Here is a 21,394-nt window from a genome sequence, read left to right on the forward strand (position 1 = left end):
GGAAATTAGGTAAGACGGCGAGAGGAGCCCAATTTTGCTCCATGCGCCCCAAAGTAATAAGACTTCCCTGAAAATAAAGACAAGCACTTATTTCAGGGTTCAAAAAAATATAAGACAGGGTCTTATTTTCAGGGAAACATGGATAGATAGATGAGAGAGAGAGAGAGAGAGAGAGAGAGAGAGAGAGAGAGAGAGAGAGAGAGAGAGAGAGAATAGATAGATAGATAGATAGATAGATAGATAGATAGATAGATAGATAGATAGACCAAATACAAAAAGTACAACTATCCCAATGTAGTCATTCATGCTATTCCTGCCTATCTAGCACATGGCCATTAGAGGAAAAACGTATATATATTTCCTTAAAATTCTTGCACACTGTAAAAATCACCTGGCTCATCCTCATGTCTTAACTATGGCACAAGAATCTGTTATTAACTCTTGTTACAGGAGGACATACTCTGATGACATCACCTTTATCTTATTCCCAGCCTCCCCCAAATCCAACCTTTTATTGTTTTAAATAGCCTTCCTTCCTTCCCCTGGCACACTGGCATTGTCAGGGGCTGGTATTTGTCCACCTCCTACCTGCTATTTGTGGTGCTATAGGTATATGCCGTTGCAATCACTGGCATGGATTGTCAGAGAGACTGGATATTATGGAGATTCTTTTTAGAAATGGGTTTAATACTCTTTGGAAAGAATCCTAGACATGTTCCTAAGCATGTGTTAAGTGGTCTTTTGAAAGAGTAGTAGAACCATCTTTTTTTTAAAAAAAGGAACTCCAATTAATTTAAATTGGGAAAAGAGCCAAATTCTGCAGCTCTTTGCATCTGATTCTGCCCCAAACGCCTGCATCCTAAAGTTTTTAATTTATTGATGTTGATGTTGCTTTGGCGTTTTGCGTGGCTGTACTCTCTGTTTTATTATTTGCCATTCAATTCCTGCCAACATTATTTGGGGTACCTTCTGGATCGTTTCCAGATGCTACCAGCCACAGCCACTTGCTGTCAATACTTCATCTTGCAGCATTTATCAATAACTCCTTCCTAATTCATCCCACATTGACTGACAAGAGTACGGTACATACATAGTGGAGACAAAGACTAAAGCAAGACAAAGCTTTTTGTCTTGTCTCTTTGCACTTTGGAAAAAGTGCAAAGAAGAGCAACTAAAATGATTTAAAGGCCTGGAGACTAAAACATGAAGAATGTTTGCAGGATTTGAGTTTGGCTAGTCTAGAGAAAAGAAGGAGTAGGGAGGATATGATAGCAGTAATCTGGTATTTGAGAGGCTGCCACAAAGAGGACGGGGTCAGTTTATTTTCCAAAGCAAAAGTGGGCAGGACAAGAAACAATGGATGGAAACTAATCAAGGAGAGAAGCAACCTGGAATGGAGGAAAAACTTTCTAACAGTGACGACAATCAACCAGTGGAACAGCTTGCCTTCAGAAGTTATAGGGCAGTGATGGTGAACCTTTTAGACACCTAGTGCCCAAACTACACATGCCCAAACTGAAAGATGCGTGAACATGCACGGACATGCATGAATGCGCAAATGTGCGCATGAACAAGTGTGCATGGACATGGCACACATGCACGGACATGCATGAATGCGCAGCAGAGACCTGAAGACTAGCTGGCTGGTGGGAGGCAGAGCATCCCAACACCAGCAGCACAGCAAGAGGTAAGATCTTTTTCTTTCGTGACCTTCTGTTTCGTCGTTTGCAGGGAACAGAAGCTCATGAAAGAAACACCACAGAGATCTGACCTGGGGTGACAGCGCACGTGCCAGCTGAGAGGGCTCTGCATGCCACCTCTGGCATGTGTGCCATAGGTTCGCCATCACGGTTATAGGGGCTTCATCACTGGAGGTTTTTAAGAAGAGGCTGGACAGCCACTTGCCTGAAATGGTATAGGGTGGTGATGGTGAACCTTTTCGGCACCAAGTGCCCAAACATGTGCATGTGTGTGCATGTGTGCATGCCGGAACGCCAGAAACCCGAAGACCAGCTGGCTGGCATGCGCATGCCTGCTTAACAACACAGTTGTTACGTGAATCTGGCTTCCCCATTGCCTTTGCTTGTCAGAAGGTTGCAAAAGGGGATCACATGACCCTGGGACACGACAATCATCACAAATATGAACCAGTTGTCAAGCATCCGAATGGATGACCACTTACAATGGTCATAAGTATGAAAAGTGGTCATTCAGTGCCGTGGTAACTTCGAACGATCACTAAATGAACTGTTGTTAAGTCGAGGACTACCTGTATCTATTAAATGATAGAAAGGTGTGCTGGCAAGGATGAAGTCTGTGCAACCTTCCAGTGGTGGGTTGCTCCCGGTTTGGCCCAGTTTGGCCAAGCTGGTAGCAGTGATGCTATTATGTCACCGAACCGGTTCTCTTTCTTCGGGAGCTGGGCCTCCCGCCCGCCCCCACGTTATTCCGACCTTATATTTCTTCTTTTTTCGCCCAGCTGAGAGGTGCGGCAGAGCGGATTGCTGCACCTCAGCTCGGCAGATTCGCAACGCGCTTGCGCAAAGCGAGGTGATCGCGTGCAAAGTGCGCACACAAAGAGAACTGGTAGTAAAGCCGGTTAGAACCCACCCCTGCAACCTTCCCTCGCCTTCTCCGGCAGCTCTGTGAGAGAGCAACAAGACAGAGACTGCCACTCACCTTCATCCTCTTCAGAAAGATATCAGGAGGTTGTGGACGGGCTGCTTTACGATACTCCTGGTTGAAGTCACTCCTGCATCTGCTTCTGTGGTTGCCATAGAAACCACTGGCGTGCTAAAGAAAGATAAGCAAGAGGGAGTCCCTAATTAGTAACTGGGCAATATGATCCCACGGATGCTCCAAACTTTCTCGGTTAGCTTGATACTATAAAACCGGGGGAAGTCACGTTTAGTTTTTGCCTATGAGAGAAAGAACTTAAAAGGATTTGTTATTCCAAGTGAAGAGCTGCTCTTCAGACAGGGGCAAAGAACCAGGCAAAGAAATATTACAGGTGGTCCTCGACTTACGACTAGTGGCTTAGTGACTGTTAGAAGTTCCAGTGAACCCATCTGTGGGATATTTATGACTCAGATTCAAAGTTTCAATGGTCTCTCTGCCCCCTCTCATGGTCACGTGACTGCATTTCAGATTCTTGGCTGCCAGGCATATTTATGGCTGTTTGCAGCATCCCACAATCACATGAAGCGTTAGTATGCTTAATGACCACAGTGTTCCCTTAATGACCGCTACAAAAACAGTCGTAAAAAAGGGTTAATCACATGACTGATACATTTTTGCCACCATCACTTGGTAATGGGCAGTTATGACATGATGGGCAGGCTTCATTATGATCATAACTCAAGGATTACCTGTATTTGAAGAAAGGCACCTTCCCAAGTCAACCATTAAACCGTTAAATTCAACCTGAATTTAATCTCCCTGTTTAGGATTCTCTCATGAATATTAGCTATTCTCCATTGATGGCTGCTTGGTTCACAATAATGTCTTGGTTGAAAGGTTTAACAAAGGTTGGTTATAGCATATGCTACAAAGAGACACGGTGTTGAATCTCTTAATACATTTTAATGCAGCTATTTCACGGTGGAGTTAATCTTTGTAATTTCTTTGCTCAAGGGTCAGCACTTTAATTGGAGGTGCCAAATTTGAAAGATTTATTACTAAGAATAACAGGCCGTATCCCTGTATTACAGTACAGGAACCAAGCTTGGCCTGAATACCTCTATATCTATTCTTCCTCTGTTCTAAAAACTTAGTACCATATCCCACAACACTGTGGAATCACGCAACTGCAAGCTTTTGAATGTGGCATGTGCAATCTTCTGTTAGCATTACTCTATAAATTGGACAAATTGGCTAATCCTTCCGTAAAAGAACAGAGACAAAAGGCAATATGACAAAATTATATTTGTTGGAAGAAATGTCCATCTGGGTTCAGTTCCAAGTGTGGAGAAAGACACTGGAAACGTGGTGGCTGGTTGGAAAGATGGTTTTTAATGGTGGACAGGATCACATGGTTTTGAGGTCCTGGGCAAAAAGGGAAGAGATGCTGAGAGTCCCTGGGTTTTATACCCTCTCTGGCTTTGAACTTCCTGGGGCACAGGAAGAGTATCCTGATTGGTTGCTTTCAGAGGTCATGGCTAGCTTTTTAGGTTGTCTGTGTGTTAAGCTTTGTTGAATCTTGCTGGGTAATGATGTAATGAAAGGGCTTTGAGCAATTCCTACTATGGCTCTGCCTGAAGGAGGTAGATCTTTGTTATGTTGAATAGACTGGCCCAGGTCTTAATGGCTCATTGACAAAGGGGGGGGGAGTTTCTACCTCCTTTTTAGGGGAAATATTATGCCCTTTTAATATTTCCTAAAATATCTCATTTTCCTAGGAGAGAGGTGGGTGCTAACTTCCTACATATTCAAAAATCAGTTCCTAGGAGAGTCCGCCACAGGCCTCAAGCAGGAAATTATTGAGCAAAGAATTTACAAAAAACAATTTCATAATGAGGCCCCTGAGCCAGAACTTTTAACTTTTTAAGTCACACTATAAATATTAATTGATCAAGGCAAGATATTATGCCTAACAACTCTTTTGTGAGCTGCCATTGTCTAAACATAATATTCAGGCACTGTACCCTCTTCCATTTGATTCTCCTACTTTCTCTCCACTCTAAACACGTCTGGAGTTCTCTGTCTCAGAATAATGCTCTGTGCATCTGACCAAGTGTCTCAAAGGTGCTTTTTCGAAAGGCAACTGGAATATTATTTCCTTCAGGAAGGAAAAAACAGCCCAGTTGCCTTTCGAAAAAGCACCTTTGAGACAACTATGACCTGGATGAATCTCCACAGACATCTAATCAAATGGATTGAAGTGCATATTAAATGTGTTAGCTTTTTAATTGAAAAGAGGGTTACTATGTTACTCTCTAGACCAGTGATGGCTAACCTTTTTGTCATTGCATGCCAAAAGCGGGGGGAGTGTGGGGGTGGGTCACCTGCGCGTGTGCCCATACCCATCATTCTACGCGTCCTAACCCCCTGCGCATGCACGCGCGACACCTCCCCTATATTCCCCCCATTTTTGGCATGCGAGAGCCTTTCTAGGAGTCTGGGGAGGGTGAAAACAACCTTCCCCACAACCCCCAGAGGCCCTCGGGAGGCCAGAAACAGCCTGTTTCCTGACTTCCGGTGGGCCTAGAAGGCCCGAAAATCAGCTGGCCGGCAAGTGCATGCACACCGGAGCTGAGCTCGTGTGCCCACCGAAATGGCTCCATGGGCCACAGGTGGCACGCATGCCATTGGTTCGCCATCACAGGTCTAGACATTGCCAGTTTCCAAACACTAGTGCAAGACTTAGAAGCTGCAAATGGACAAGAAGAGCCTTGGTAGTACAGTGGTCTAAGGCACCCTGTTATTAAGCTGGTTATTAAGACCAGATGCCTGCAATTACTGCAGGTTCGAATCTCGCCAAGGCTCAAGGTTGACTCAGCCTTCCATCCTTTCTAAGGTAGGTAAATTGAGGACCCAGATTATGGAGGCAATAAGCTGACTTTGTATAAATATACAAAAGTATGAAGGCTATTGCTTAACGCATTGTAAGCCGCCTGAGTCTCCGGAGAAGGGCGGCATATAAATCAAATTTAAAAAAAAAAAGTGTAATAGAAAGTATGACATAAAATATAAGTAGGGTTAAGTGTGTTCTTCACTTAAAAAAATGTCCTGAGCCTATTTTATATTAATTTATGCTGTGATGGTCTATCTTACACTAATTTAAAAATCAAGAGGGAAACAATTTTGCTTAAAGAAGTGTTTGCAAAAAACTATTTTGTACTATTATTTATTTATTTATTTATTTATTACATGTATTTATATGCTGCCATTCTCCCGAAGGACTCAGGGCGGTGAACACAAGTTAAGAAACAAGTACAATAAAATCATAATTTAATCCAAATAATTAATTAGTAGTAAATAATAAAGCCCGGAATCAGTCTCAGCCTATTTGTTTGAAAAGCCAAGTCTTCAAGTCCCTATGGAAGGAGCGGAGATCAGGAGCCATCCGGAGCTCAATAGGTAATTCATTCCAGAGGGTGGGAGCACCCACACAGAACGCCCTACCCCTGGGCACAGCAAGGCGACATTGGCTCACCGTCGGAATCCTGAGGAAAGCAGCCCTATATGAGCGAACAGGACGGTGAGAGGCAGGCAGGAGAAGGTCATGCAAATATCCCGGACCTAAATCATGAAGGGCCTTATAGGTGAGGACTAGCACCTTGAAGCGGACCCGGAGAACCACTAGTAACCAGTGCAGCTCACGCAGGAGGGGTGTTATATGGGAGTAATGAGGGGCTCCCATAACAACCGTGCAGCTGCATTCTGGATCAGCTGGAGTCTCCAGGTGCATCTCAGGGGCAGGCCCATGTAGAGGGAATTGCAGTAATCCAAGCAGGAAGTAACCAGGGCATGAGTGACTGTGCGAAGGTCATCTCGGTCCAGGAAAGGGCGCAACTGGCGCGCCAGGTGAACCTGTGCGAAGGCCCCCCTGGTCACGGCTGTTAGATGGTCTTCTAGGGATAGCTGAGCATCCAGGAGGACACCCAAGTTGCGAGCCCTATCAACGGGTGCAAGTTTTTCCACATCTATCAAAAGTGATGGAGCCTCTGAAACCTGAGATGCCGGCATCCACAGCCACTCAGTCTTAGAGGGATTGAGTTTGAGTCTGTTTCTGCCCATCCAAGCTCGTACCTCCTCCAGGCAACGGGACATCACGGAAAGGACATCTCTGGGGTGGTCTGGGGTGGAGATGTATAATTGGGTATCATCAGCATATTGATGATATCTCACCCCAAAGCCACAAATGATCTCACCCAGTGGCTTCATATAGATTTAAAGAGCAGGGGGGAGAGAACCGACCCCTGAGGCACCCCACAATTAAGGGGCCTCGGGGTGGATCTCTGCCCTCCCGCCCATACAAACTGAAAGCGACCCGAGAGGTAGGAGGAAAACTACCGTAAGACAGTGCCTCCCACCCCTAACCCCACAAGTTGCTGCAGTAGGATACCATGGTCCACCAGAGCGACCAATGCCGTTTCTGTGCTGTGACCGTGTCGGAAGCCTGATTGGTATGGGTCAAGGTATTCCGTTTCCTCCAGGAATTGTGGGAGCTGTTGAGCCACTACAGTCTCAACAACCTTCACGATGAAGCGAAGGTTGGAGACGGGATGATAGTTATTAAGTGAGTCTGGATCCAGGGAAGGCTTCTTGAGGAGAGGTCGAACCACCGCCTCCTTAAGAGAGGCGGGGAAGTTCCCCTCTCTCAACGAAGTGTTGACAATTGCCTGGATCCAGTCTCTAGTCACCTCTCTGGCAGCCGAAACCAACCAGGAGGGACAAGGGTCCAATAAGCAAGTGGAGGAACTAAGTTTGCCCACAATCCTGTCCACTTCCTTGACAGAAACAGGGTCAAACTCAATCGAGATATTATTCTCAAGACCCACCCTAGTCTCCCGATTGGATTCTGCCCAGTCAGAATATAATTATTCAGAATATAACCCTTGCATAATCTGGAAGGTAAACTGGCAGATTGTGCATTTGATGATCTTTAAGTGTTTCTTCAGATGTAATTATCTATATGGTAGATAAGTGACATTTATCCACATAGAAGTTTAACTTGCCTCTACTTAAATAATAATAACTCTAATAACTCAAGCTCTTAGCAACACAATTCCCTGAACAAAAGCCAGGACAGCAATTTACTGTCGATCAGAATTAGAAAATAGAAGCTATTTCTGGTAAAGAGGAGAACCGAGATGCTTGTAATTATGGATAATAGGCCAAAAAGGATCTTGGATTATCAGACATGACATTAAATCCCAAAGCAATGTTTAGATTCTTGCCCTTAGATTTTCCAACTTATTTCCAATTTACTGGATTAAAAAAAATGTTTTTAAAAAGTTAATGCCACGATATGTTGACTTCTACACCTCTTTTGTGCCTGAGATTTTAGAATAGTCACATAGCAAAATCTGGTGGTTCTGTATTTGTGCTTCTGGAAAAGAATGGAATGAAATGGAAGAAGGAGACAAAGATTTAGTTTCTCTGCCCCGTTTTCTCCGAGTCTCATTTTTGACATTTATAGACAGGTCTCAGGGCTACCGCTAATACACAGTTCCGTATTTCATCTAATATGGCAGTCTATATCATACAAACTGCCACCCAGGGTATGTTGTGATTAGAACGCATCCTTCAGCTTTTCTTGATTTATTCATTTACCGAAGGAAGGGTTGAAAGAGGATAATTTAAATGTTTCCTTAAGATGTATTTTTAAATCAGGCAGAAGAAAAGACTGTTTATAATATTTATCAAACGTTGTGAAGGACATTTTCAGAAAAAACATTAGGAAAATTCTCTACAGATGAACAGAATTTGGAAATGGGTTGCTTTCATTGAAGGTTTGCTACCGGTAGAACAGATCAAACTATCATAATATGGGTCTTTTATAAGCATGCTGCTTCACGGCAGAATCTGGACCCAATGTAGAATAGCTATGATTTAAGAAGATTTTTCTGGAATTCAGAAATAATAATAATCAAACAACAGCAGCTGTCTATGCCAGGTCCCTGGGAAAGACTTGATAGATGGATAAAAATGTCAAACGCAGTCTGAGCATCTGGCTGAATATGCAATGAGCCATAATAATAATATGTGGCAAAAGAAAGCAAAGATAGTTCCAATAGTTTCAGGTGCCTTGGGTGCAATTCCAAAACATCTGGAGTACCACTTGAACACCATCAGCCTTGAGAAAATCGCCATCAGTCAATTGCAAAAGGCAGCTTTATTTGAAACAGCTACATCCTGTGACGATATATTAACACCATCAAACAACAACATTTGCCTATACCAGCTCCTTGGAAAGGATTTAATAGGTGGATAAAAATGCTAAATCCAATCTAAACATCTGACTGACTGCAACTAATTAGTAAACTTGCAAGCTGCTCGACTCTCAACAACACAATGGAGGAAAAGTTAACACTTATTTGAGCACTGTTGTATATTTGAGCCTAGATAGTATTATTTAAAATGCTATCAAATTCCAAATCTTAGCATTTTACTTTAGGATTCATTTTCTTTCTAGCAACTAGTCACCTTGTCATATAGTTAAAAATGTACCTTTGGAACACAAGTATAATATAATCAATATACTACTAAAACTCTTGCATCTGTAACCCTTAACTGGACAAACGGTGCATCATTATGCAAAACATTTTCAACACAGATAGCTCAAATGGGCTAAGGTACAGAATGGTGGGGCCTATGACTCCTGAGGGAATGAAGTTTGGGAAAGTTGTGGCTGCTTTGGTGCTGTCAGGCTACTGCTGCTTCAGCAACAGTCAGCTGCAGTCTGGCAGGGCAGAGCGGGAAGGAGGGAGGGAGGAAAGAGGATGGAAGAGAATGAGAGAAGGGGGACAGAGTGATGGAGGGAGGGAAAAAGGAAGGAAGATGGAGGAAAAAGAAATATTCCTAATGCTCACTGGCAGCTTCCCACATGGAAACTCAATGAGGAAGCCAACAAGAAGTAAAAAAAAATATTCCCATTAAATTTTTGCCCACCCGCAATCATTCTATTTCTCTGTTAGATACGGAAATATCTCTGAAATTATGACCCAACAGGTCACTCACTGGTTGTCCACTTGTTTCTAATGTCACATAGTCTGAAACATTACATCTTTCTTGCTCAAACGATGGTTGGCATTTTTGAAAGGTCACTGGGTTCACATATCTTTCTAATCACTTGAAAATTGCTTGACAATTATTTTAGAAACCTTTGAACTGACAAGTATCACAATACTAGGTAAGTTTCCTTCAAACCTTAGCAAAATAATACATAAGTTTAAGGACTACAAAACATTATTTTGAAATAAACAGCAAAAGGGTGATTAGAACTTTGATTTTGGAAAGTTACAAACAGATTAAGAGGTAAGATGGATTTGAAATAAGATTTTGGAATTAGTTATAAGAATCCTTCCCATGGGAATTTTTTTTTCTTTTGAATTCTCTTTAAAAAACAGGATGAGACTTTGAAGGTTGGCTACTAGAGGGAACCAGAGGAACTAAAGATTACAATTAAAGGAGAAATTTGACTTACAGGTACTTCTTGTTTAACAACTGGTTGCTTAGCAGCTATTGAAGTTACAATGGACTCCCAAATGCCGCTTAGAATCCAGTTCCTGAGTTCTAACTACAGCAACTTCCCCCCCCCTCATCACATGGCTGCATTTTGGACACTTGGCAACTAGCTCACTGTTATGACCGGTTGCATGTTCCACAGTAAAGTGACCACAATTTATTACGTTTTTGGCAAGTTTCAAGTCTTTTATAAGTTTCTGACAAAAAACACACATAGGAATTAATGGATTTGCTTAATGATCACTGTGTCCACTTAACTACTGCTGTGTTGCTTTAACTAATGCTACATTCACTTAATGACTATTTTATTCACTTAATGACGACCACAAAAGGTTGTAAGGTGGGTCAGGTGCTTTGACTTTCGACCATCATGAGTGACAATGGAAATTCCAGGCTCCGATGATCTTAAATCAAGGATTCTCTACTAATACAGAATGAACACTGGACACACTAAAGCATATTTTTCAACAATGGACCTGGAAGTTAATTTTAAGGGCGTTTGTCTTTATAGAGTGTGTACAGTCTAAAGAGTGTACTCTAAAGACTGTGTCTGAAGACTGTTTAAAAGATATTATGAAAGTTTTATATAACAAGACTGAGGCTGATCTCAAAGTAGATTTAAAAATAAAAGGCTACAAGAATGACATGGGAAAAGTTTGAACATGCAAAAGAAACAAGTTAATATCTTAATAATTAAAATGGATATACTGTAGAAATAACAAACCAAGAGTGTGACCTGGATAATTTTCCTACATTAAATTTCCAAAATAGTCTTGTTGTATCATTGAAGAATTTTGTGAGAAGGAATAAAGAAAAAATTAAAAGAAATCAAGTTATAGGACATTATTTGAAGTGACCAAGATTGTTAAAAGTAAGGAATATAAAGTTAGTTTATCTGATCCATTTTAAAATAGATATATTTTAATAGATATATGCTGCTATATCTGGTAACCCTTAATGGACTTTTGCTGATCAGGGCTGAATGATGAAGCTTTAAGGATCTGTTTATAGAGTTGGGATAAGGGAAGAAGAAATCATTTGTTGTATGTTAAAAGAAGGTGATACATTACTAAAATTATTTGTAATTACAAAGAATGGAGAAGTCGTTTCTTTATGTATTTCTTTTCTATATTCTTTTTTCAGTATTTTTTATTTTTCTGTCTATTTTTTTCAGCATTTTCTGGGTTTTTTTCTTTTTATTCCTTTTTAGTTTGCATTGGTTTTTATTTTGTAATAATTATTTTTAAAATAAAAATACTATTAAAATGAAACATACCCTCCAAAAATTAAAAGTTAAGGGCTAAGTTGCTAGTATGGTAAAATAATTATGTAAGATCCATATTTGCCTGTTCTGTAATTCATCTTTCATTTCTTCCTTGGGACACACTACAGTGGCAATCTTCCTGAATGGCACTTACTTGGTGTGGTATTCAGTTGCTCAAAATCTTAAGAGGGAAAAGAATCGCAGCTCTATTGGAAAATAAAGGTTAAGAAATCAGAATCAAGAAAAAAAAAATCTAGTAGCCTTCTAAATGGTCAGATGAGAATTCCTAGCTGTCTGATCAGCCGAAGTGTCTGCCGTTAACAGCCTGGAGAATTGTTATAATTTAAAGAATGGAGGAGTGAGGTTTGGTGGAAGTTTGCAATACGGTAATATACTGTATATCAGTGAAGACAAGTAGACCATGTACAGTTATGGGGGAGGGCAATTGTCATTTTTATCATTGGCCTAAGTCGGCTCCCTGTTTTCTGCCTGAGATGAATGTGCTGTGGTTGCCAGGCAACAACAGGGCTTATTCCCTAATCATTTTCTTTTGAGGAAAGCAAAGAGGGGGCCAGCAGTTAGACTATGGGGAGAGGGGCAACAGCAGCAATAGGGGAAAAAGAGATGTGAATTCATAGGATCCTAGCTCCAGATTGACCTAATACAGAGATGATTGTAAGGATTTGTATCAAACAAACCCTCACCATTTCTGTCCTCTTCAGCAGTGAAACAGCAGCCTAAAATCATCTCTTGCCATCCCACAATATAAACAAGGCTACCATTTAATTATCAGGGGGGAGAAGTGAAAGTGGGTCGCCTAGCTGACCCCATCTCTGCCATTCGGAACTGGGTTGATTTGTTGCAAGACCAAATTAACCTCAACAGCCGAGTCGTGTCAATCCCTTAGGCACTTTCGTGCCCTGGTTCAGTGACACTAATGTGCAAAGCTTTATCCCTGATACAGCAGGCCAAGATTCAATTCTCAACTGAAGAAACAATAACAAGTATGAAATATTCTCTTTAGCAACTTTTTCCCCCTAAAGTTTCTTGAGGGGGTGGGGAGCATCATGGCAGGCAGGGCAAAGTTTGTAATTTTAAGAATGATTTTTTTTTAAAAAAAATATACCAAATCAATGAATCAAGTCCCTCTGGAGCTTAATACACTTACTGAGCTACCTTCTCTATGGGGCAGAAAAAGAAAGCATCATCCATTGGCTGTTGAATATTGGACCCTGCAATTCTCTTAAGGATTGGAAATGGAGGCTGGTCAGATCCAGTCATAGCCTTTAACTCTAAGGCAAAGAGTTTCCAGATCAAGGGGGGATATTTGCAGATGCTTCTTTGCTCTTTGAAATAGAATAGAATAGAATAGGAATAGGAATAGGAATAGGAATAGGAATAGGAATAGGAATAGGAATAGGAATAGAATAGAATAGAATAGAATAGAATAGAATAGAATAGAATAGAATAGAATAGAATAGAATAGAATAGAATAGAATAGGTTTATTGCCCAAGGGTGATTGGACACACAAGGAATTTGTCTTTGGTGTATATGACTTCGGTGTACATAAGGAGAATAAAATATATTCATCAAGAATAAAAAGATACCAGCCAGACTCTTGGTGGCACAGTATTGGAAGAAGGAAGATTTGCCTACTATCGAAGAATGGACACTAAAAGTAGCGAATTTAGCAGAGATGGCGAAAATTTCAGCGTATTTGAAGGACCATACAAATGAAAGATATATATCGGAATGGAGAAGATGGATTGACTATATTCAAAACAAATATCAAACTAAAAAGTTACAAATAGTTTATGAACGAAACCTATATTTCCTTTTTGAATATGTTTAGTTAGTTAAAGGGGGAGTTAAAGAGCAAGGGGGAGTTTGGAGACTACAGAAAGTTAGATTATTTTAGCTTATGTTTGTTATGCTATACCCTGTTTTTGCTCTGAGAAGTCCGGGGTGGGTGGGTGGGGGGAAGGGGGTTGGAGGGAGAGGGAGGATGGAGGGGTGGGAGGGGGGAAAATTGTTGTCATGATTGTTAAAACTTTTTAAATAAAAAAAAAGAATAAAAAGATACAACACTTAGTGATAGTCAAGATTACTAATAAGTTATCAAATCGTACTAGGAAACTAATAATCTATCAAATCCTACTAGGAAACAAATAAAAACAATATAATTGAAAGATACAAGCAACATGGTTATAATAATAAGTGGGAAGAGATCAGTGGTGGGTTTCAATTTTTTTATTAACGGTTCTGTGGGTGTGGCTTGGTGGGCGTGGCATGGCTTGGTGGGCGTGGCAGGGGAAGGATACTGTAAAATCAAATCACCATTCCCTCCCCAATCCAGGGGAAGGATACTGTAAAATCTCCATTCCCTTCCGATCAGCTGGGACTTGGGAGGCAGAGAATAGATGGGGGCAGGGCCAGTCAGAATGTTTATTACCGGTTCTCCGAACTACTCAAAATTTCCGCTACCGGTTCTCCAGAACTGGTCAGAACTTGCTGAAACCCACCTCTGGAAGAGATAGATACTAGTAAGGAAGAGTAGAATAATAGTAATACAGTCTTAGTAAATTAATTGACAGTTTTGTGGGAATTAGTTGTTAAGCAGAGTGATGGCATTCGGGGAAAAACACAAACCACACATATCATAACAGTTGCGCTTACCCATGTCCCTACAATAGGACTTGGCATCCCCTCACAGTTTGAGGGGAGCCTCCTAAAAGCAGCCAGTCCCTTCTGCTTTTACAGTAGTCACCTGAAGCTGGCTGTGATGGGGACTAGAACCCTCCATGTTTATGTAGTTGCTAAGCAACCATTCTGTGAGGAAAGCAGTTCCAACAAGGCCAAGACATTTAGTGGTGCCTGGGAGTCCTTTCATCCTGGAAGAACCTTATTACAGAATGCAAACACTTATTGGCTAGTTCCTTGCCACAGGTGTGTGTGTGTGTGTTTGCACACAGGTGTGTGAGTGTGGTGGTAGAATCACATGTGGGGTCTATACTTTAGTTATAGTGATATTTTCTCAGAAATAATAGAGAAATCTGAAAAGGGGACAAATCTGAAAAAGTTTCATAAGGACAAATTTCAATTGTTTATATTTATAATTTTCTTTGCATTGGAAAATTCAAGACCAAAACCAAGAAAAAACTTTACACAAATGCATATTTTAATAAATATATCTAAAATCAAACAGTAAGTGTAAAAGTTTTTTTTAAAATCCATTTCCATATTTTTCCCAAGAATGTGAAAGATTGGGCATTTGTATAGTAAGCATTGAAGGATCAGAATAAAAGTTAAACCAGGTTTTGAAAAATTAATAAAAGTAAAAAGCAGTTTTCTTACCATAAAGGGCTGTCTTTTATAAAAAAAAGGACATGGGGTCACTATATCTGTAATGCAAAAGAAATTTTTAAAAAATTGGCTTTGAGTTGGAAGAATACAAATAGTCTAGGAAAATCAGAAATGTTTATGAACAAGTTGCCAATCCCAGTTTACTAGAATAAAGTAGTCTAACATAGTTTAACTGTTTCTTAAAGTGTGGTCTGAAAGACCCTCTCAGGGGTTGCCAAAATTTGCCAGATAGTGAAAATATTTGCAAAAATATAAAACAATGTCACTCTTGTTATTTTTAAAAAAGGATTCTTAATGAAAATATTATGCTAATACCTAATGCATTATTATTTACATGTTTCAATAAATAAGTATGCAGAAGCAGATGCATATTTTAATCTTTAATACAGTACATTTCAATAAATATAACTCATACAACAAAAACTCGTTGGGGATCCTCTGTAATTTTTAAAAGTAGGAAGTAGTTCAGTCTTAAGAACTAAGAAATACTGGACCAATCTAATCCTACCGATTTAAGAGGTTTCATTTAATAAAAATTTTATTCCATAAGTTTTATTTATGATGACATTAAGTCTTTATCAATGACTGAATCTACCTTCTGTAGATCAAATTATTTTTTTTAAAAAAAGAGCAACCAGGACCATTTCTACAGTAAAATTTGCTTTTGACAAACAATATGGAGAGCTAAGATTTAACAGATGATACTTCCTGTGTTTTTGGAATATTAAAATGGAGCAGGATGCATCTGTTCTTAAATTGTTATAGTTATTAAGGGTAGCAAGTTGGACATTCTAAATTAGATCTAAATGTGCTTGTCAAATCTTTCTGGCTATGCCTTGATATTGATGTTTCTTCTTGCTTAAAATTACAATCTCACTTTGAAAGATGAACACATTCACAGGCATATATAGAAATGGCTACTTATTACTTACATGTTCATAAATTTAGATTTGTGCTTTGATCTATTACTGAGATGTGAAGTTCAGTAGCATTATGCATAGTAAAATGTTGTTCTGAAATCTCAACGGCTGACAAAGTCACAATCTTGCTAAAGGACAAAATAGAAGAATGTTAAACAAGTTTAGGAAACCATATTCAGGACAGGACAGGACAAGACAAGACCAAGACAAGACCGGACAAGGACAAGGACAAGGACAAGGACAAGACCAAGACCAAGACCAAGACCAAGACCAAGACCAAGACCAAGACCAAGACCAAGACCAAGACAAGACAAGACAAGACAAGACCTTGCAATACTTGGAAGAGACCTTGGAGTCTTCTAGTCCAATCCCCTGCTCAGACAGGAAACCCTATATCATTTTAGACAAATGGTTGTCCAATCTCTTCTTAAAAACTTCCAGTGTTGGAGCATTCACAACTTCTGGAGGCAGGTTGTTCCACTGCTTAATTGTTCTAACTGCCAAGAAATTTCTTCTTAGTTCTAGGTTGCTTCTCTCCTTGATTAGTTTCCTTCCATTGTTTTGTGTCTTGCTCTCAGGTGCTTTGGAAAATAGCTTGACTCCCTCTTCTTTGTGGCAACCTCTGAGATATTGGAATACTTCTTGCTAGAAGAATCATGCTGAGTGAGCCACACAAGTCTTTTGAGATGGACTGGCTCTGTGATTTTTCTCATACTTTTATATGCATTAATTTAACTAAAATAAATTGATTTTACTTTATAACTTCCTGCAGCACCTTAGTTTTTGAAATACATCTTCTATCCCACAGCTATGCTCATTATGGTGATCCCCGAGGGGAATCAATTCAGAGGGAAATAGTCTCTAATGAAATTTTTATACTTTCAAGAACTTCACAGCCAGTGTCTGACAATAGCCCTAAGCTCTGAATTTTGGAGGAGAAAGAAAGGAGACTGTGATGATGCATTCACAATCATAAATGTCAATAGAGACTTTTTTCTTCTTTAATATTTTTAATGTTGGTATATAATCCCTTTAAAGCAAACTTTTACAGCATCCCACAGAAACAATTTACAATCTTAAGAAAGTTCAATCTCCAAAACATCATCTGAAGCTGGATATTTTCTGCATAATAGCAGAAAATGACAAGACAGACCAATGCCAAATTTAATTGAAACTGTAAAGCACAAAGCACTTTGTAGGATTTTTGTGGAGATTACGACAACAAAAAAGAAAATTTCCATAGAAATAGACACGTTAGAAAAACAAAAGCATTTATGCAGTGTAGGTGGGATGCACACATAGCAGATTATGATTCATTAAATAAATTACAATGCCTAATTTACATATAATGTTATATCACAGTGTCTGAGTTTACATGTACAATTTTGTATATAAAGCCACTGCTACATTATAGCTTTATGCATTGCATAAATGTAGTCATAAACTATGTAGTTACACACTACAAAGTAGTATGATTCAGACATCTTGTCCAGATTTTAAACACTGAGAATCTAAATCTTATAAAGTGTATTCATTTCTGGCTTTCTTGGTTGCAAATAAAAAAATAATTATGTGCAAGCGAAAACCCCCAAAACATTTTTTTTGCAGCATTGTTATTATTAGTCTGGGGCAAGAAGATTCAACTCTACCAAGTGTCTTACTTACATAGCTTGTGTCTGAATGTATTTGGGTATATTTTAGGGTTCATACATTTTAATATACAAACCATAATGGTTGACTTCTTTATTGGAATAAGCCATAATAAGGTTCATTTATTTTGGTTTATGAAGTATGTGAATCTCATCTGTAACTTTTTTTACACTGTAAACCATTTCTTGTTAGTTTGATGTAGTGCTTAATGCACCAGGCTACAGCCTGGGAGACCATGAGTTCCAGTCCCATTTTAGGCACAAAGCCAGCTGGGAGATCTTGGGCTAGTCACTTTCTCTGAGCCCCAGGAAGGAGGCAATGGCAAACAACTTCTGAAACACCTTGCCAAGAAAATTTCAAGGACTTGTCCAAGCAGTCTCTAGGAATGAGATACAATTAAATAGAAGGGGGAAAAATACAATTTCCTTGTTTGAACTGAATTTTCTTTCACTTTCAGGAATATATTTTCTAATATGTATCTGTGGGGGCACCCGCCCTCTGGAACGAGCTACCCCCAGGAATACGACTGATCCCGGACCTCCGTACTTTCCGCCGAGCTTTGAAGACTTTCTTATTTCAGCAAACCGGGCTGGCTTAAAATTTTAATGGGTTATTTTATGGGTAAAGGGTTTTTAAATTTGGGAAAGCCAAAGTGATCTAATTCTGTTTTAATTTATTTTAATTTTTATATTGTATGTATTTTAATCTTGGCTGTTCACCGCCCTGAGTCCTTCGGGAGAAGGGCGGTATACAAATTTAACAAATCTAATCTAATCTAATCTAATATTTGGGAGGAGCGATTGAAATAATTATTAGGTTTTTCTAATATCAATTGCCACAAAACTAAATTCAGCAAGTCATATTATTTGTGAACTAGATTTATATAAGAATGAAAGTTCTGATTTTTTGTTCTTAAATATTTCAATACATAGGTTTTTACATTTAAGACATAGAAAGGAACTTCTAAGTGCAGACTGATTAATCTCTGAAGCAAAATCAGGAAAGGTAACATTAGGTCTCACATTAATTAATATCTCCTCTTCTGAACTATACTTTTAGTTTCTTTTTAACTACCATATACAGGGCATCAATACAAAACAACCCTCATATCATATTTTCACATGTGAATAATATATTAATTTATATTTAGATTAAAATGGAATACTGTATAAAGCTTTTTGTATGGAGATTACACTAAAATGGAACAGTCAGTTTTCTTTTGTGCCTAATTAATATACGAAATATATTTTTTGTGTAATACGTAAACATTATTAAACTACTAAAGTATAAAGGGAATACATGCTGTTCAGGTTATGCTATATATAGTATTCATGAAATTATATGCAAAAAGTATAGTGTTGAGTAATGTTACGTTACAAAGTTTTAAAGAAGATGATGTATAAAATTTATAATTGTGAAGAAAAAAAGGAAATATTACTCCCTCTATCTGCTTTTTCAGTTCTTTAACAGGATATTGAAATAATTAATAGTTAATAAGTCATTACATCTGTATAACCAAGGCTGAAATCTTCCCTCATGGATTATTTACCTATCTCTTATGATGGAAAAAATTCACCACCCATAATTGCTCCATAAGTAAAATCCCCATGGTATTTATACATTATAAATACTAACATTTCTGATAGGAGATAAATACAAAATATCATAGTATCATATGATAAAGAAAATAGCCAATACTTATGAACTACAGATGGCAAGTGATTGTAATCAAACATCCTAAAATTGCAGTTCTAAACATACCAATAAGCCATTTTATCATAATTATGGAAATTGAATTGCTATTATGTTTGAATCAAGCTGTAAAGCAGCACGCATTTATAAAATTTAGACACTGCATATCATAACTTTTAATTGACTTTGAAATTTATCTTTTTTTTTCACTAAGTGAAAAGAAATTATACAAGGAGAACTAAAGACTCCCTATACTACAGTATGTATCTGAATGGCTGGATATTGTTTGGGAGAAGTCCACAGGGGAATTTCAATGAGAATGAATGACTTTAACCTTCTCTGATATATTATAGGAAAAGATTGTTTCCTTTATTTCAGGCTTAAAGTTGCCAAGCTTGGAGACCTCTGCTCTATTTTATAACTTTTATATAGAAATCAGGTTTGTAATATCTGCTTTAATGAATGTTACAATACTGTACATCAATATAGGACCTATTTTCCTTTTTTAATCCTTTAAACTCTTGAATGAAATGGGATTTTTTTTGTCTTGATCTTGTTCTCTGTGGAATGAATTGAGGTTATTAAATAGCAAGTATAAAGTTCTTCAATAGAAAGTCTTCAGGATCAAAATCCATCTCAAACCTTCTGCCCTTTTGAAGTATCAGGGGCTGTCTGCTGCCTAAATTAAATGTCTTTGTTCTGCCATTGTTAAAAGATCTGCTGCAAAGCACTAAATACAGCATTATGTAAAAAGTATGAGGGCTAGGATTAATATCATGACTCATTAGGAACCCAGTCAAGCAATCCTATCTCCAATTTATTCCACCAAACAGAAACTCCCTACACTTTAATGAAGGTTAATAAAGGTTTTTTTAACACAGAGATCTTGTTTTCAACCAATCCCCAAAACGTAGGATGGTTCGCCAATACTGGCTTAGAATTTAGAATAACAGAGCTGGAAGGGACCTTAGAAGTCTTCTAACCCAACTCCAAGCTCAAGCAGGAGACCCTATACCAGGGGTGTCAAACTCAAGGCCTGGGGGCTGCATGTGGCCCACAGGGCCGCCCTGGAAACAGCAAACTGGTGCTTCTCCCAGCGAAAATGGAGCTAGGGAGGACAACGTGCAGCCCTCCTGAGCTTCGTTGCAGGAAGGAGAGTTGCAGGAGGCCATCACAGGTGAAAATGGAGCTCGGGAACCTGTTTTTGCTGGCAGAGTGCTTGGGCCACCACAAGTGCTCTTAATACAAGTGATGTCAAGCTGGCCATGCCCTCTGGCCACGCCCCTTGCCCCCCCCCGAGATCAAACAATCTTGATGTGGCCATCAATGAATTCGAGTTTGATAGCCCTGCCCTATACCATTCTGAGCAAATGGCTGCCCAATCTTACTTGAAAACTCCCAGCGATGGAGCACCCACAACTCCTGGAGGCAAGCTATTCCACTGATTAATTGTTGGTAAAACTAATTAACCGGTGATGCCTACATTACAGCAGATTTTTTCCTGATTCTTATACCAAATAGTATATTGTGAATGGAAGAAAAACCATAGAGTGAAGTTTGAATGGAGCTAGAAATGAAGATTTTATGCTCCATTAAAGAGTCCTCCCCCATGCCCCCCCCATTCTACTTTTAAAATGCGGCATACATTAAAAACTGTTGCTGAAGTGAATAGAAAATGCCAAATGGCACTCTAACTACCACTCTTTTCAGACAAATTGGATATAACTTTGTAGCCTATCACAATTCCAGCATATATAAAACCCAAGCAGGGACCACATTCAGCATATCTCTGCCAAGATAAGAGATGATTCTTGCAGGATGTCTAATGAAGGAAAGTGCAATGATTTATTTATATAAGCAGCTGATGCATTTTGAGTGCAACAGAGCAAGCGTCTCTTCTTAACTCCTAATAGACTCTGTCCTTTTTGTGAGTCCTGCCCAATACAATTCAATTCAACTGAATCCAATCCAATCCAATTCAATGTTATGATCTCCCAGTCCATCAGACAGCTTACCAAATAAAAGAAACTAGGTTTTAAAAACAGTTTAAAAAACACAAAACAGGTAACCAGAATAAAACAATCAGAACAAATAAGCAGTACAATTATGACAGGGACGTCACAAATATATTTATTTGGTAATATATTTGTTTGGTAATATATATTACCAAAAACAATAGTCCCAGGCTTGGCACACTGTCAAATGCCTTTTGAGTTCCCAGGAAAGTGGGATACTGTTTTGGAAAGCAAAGGCAGCAAGACAAAAGACACACTTCCTTGGTCCCACAAGATGACAACATATAACTGAAGAAAT

At 39.1% G+C, this 21,394-nt stretch overlaps 1 protein-coding gene across 1 annotated transcript in view; it reads right to left on the reverse strand.

Annotated features, from left to right (window-relative positions):
• Positions 1-14,257, reverse strand: part of CIMIP7 (ciliary microtubule inner protein 7) — a 33,446-nt gene extending 19,189 nt beyond the window's left edge. The window contains exons 1-2 of the mRNA XM_034431731.3: positions 14,133-14,257; positions 2,680-2,793 (exon numbers count right to left, since the gene is read on the reverse strand). Coding sequence (XP_034287622.1) covers positions 2,680-2,793; positions 14,133-14,159 — 141 coding nt within the window. The 5' untranslated portion in view covers positions 14,160-14,257. The remainder of the gene's footprint in view (positions 1-2,679; positions 2,794-14,132) is intronic.
• Between the last annotated feature and the right edge of the window lie 7,137 nt (positions 14,258-21,394).

This window comes from Pantherophis guttatus, chromosome 2 (genome assembly GCF_059756535.1).
Source record: "Pantherophis guttatus breed Tessera chromosome 2, ASM5975653v1, whole genome shotgun sequence".
Lineage (NCBI taxonomy): Eukaryota > Metazoa > Chordata > Lepidosauria > Squamata > Colubridae > Pantherophis > Pantherophis guttatus.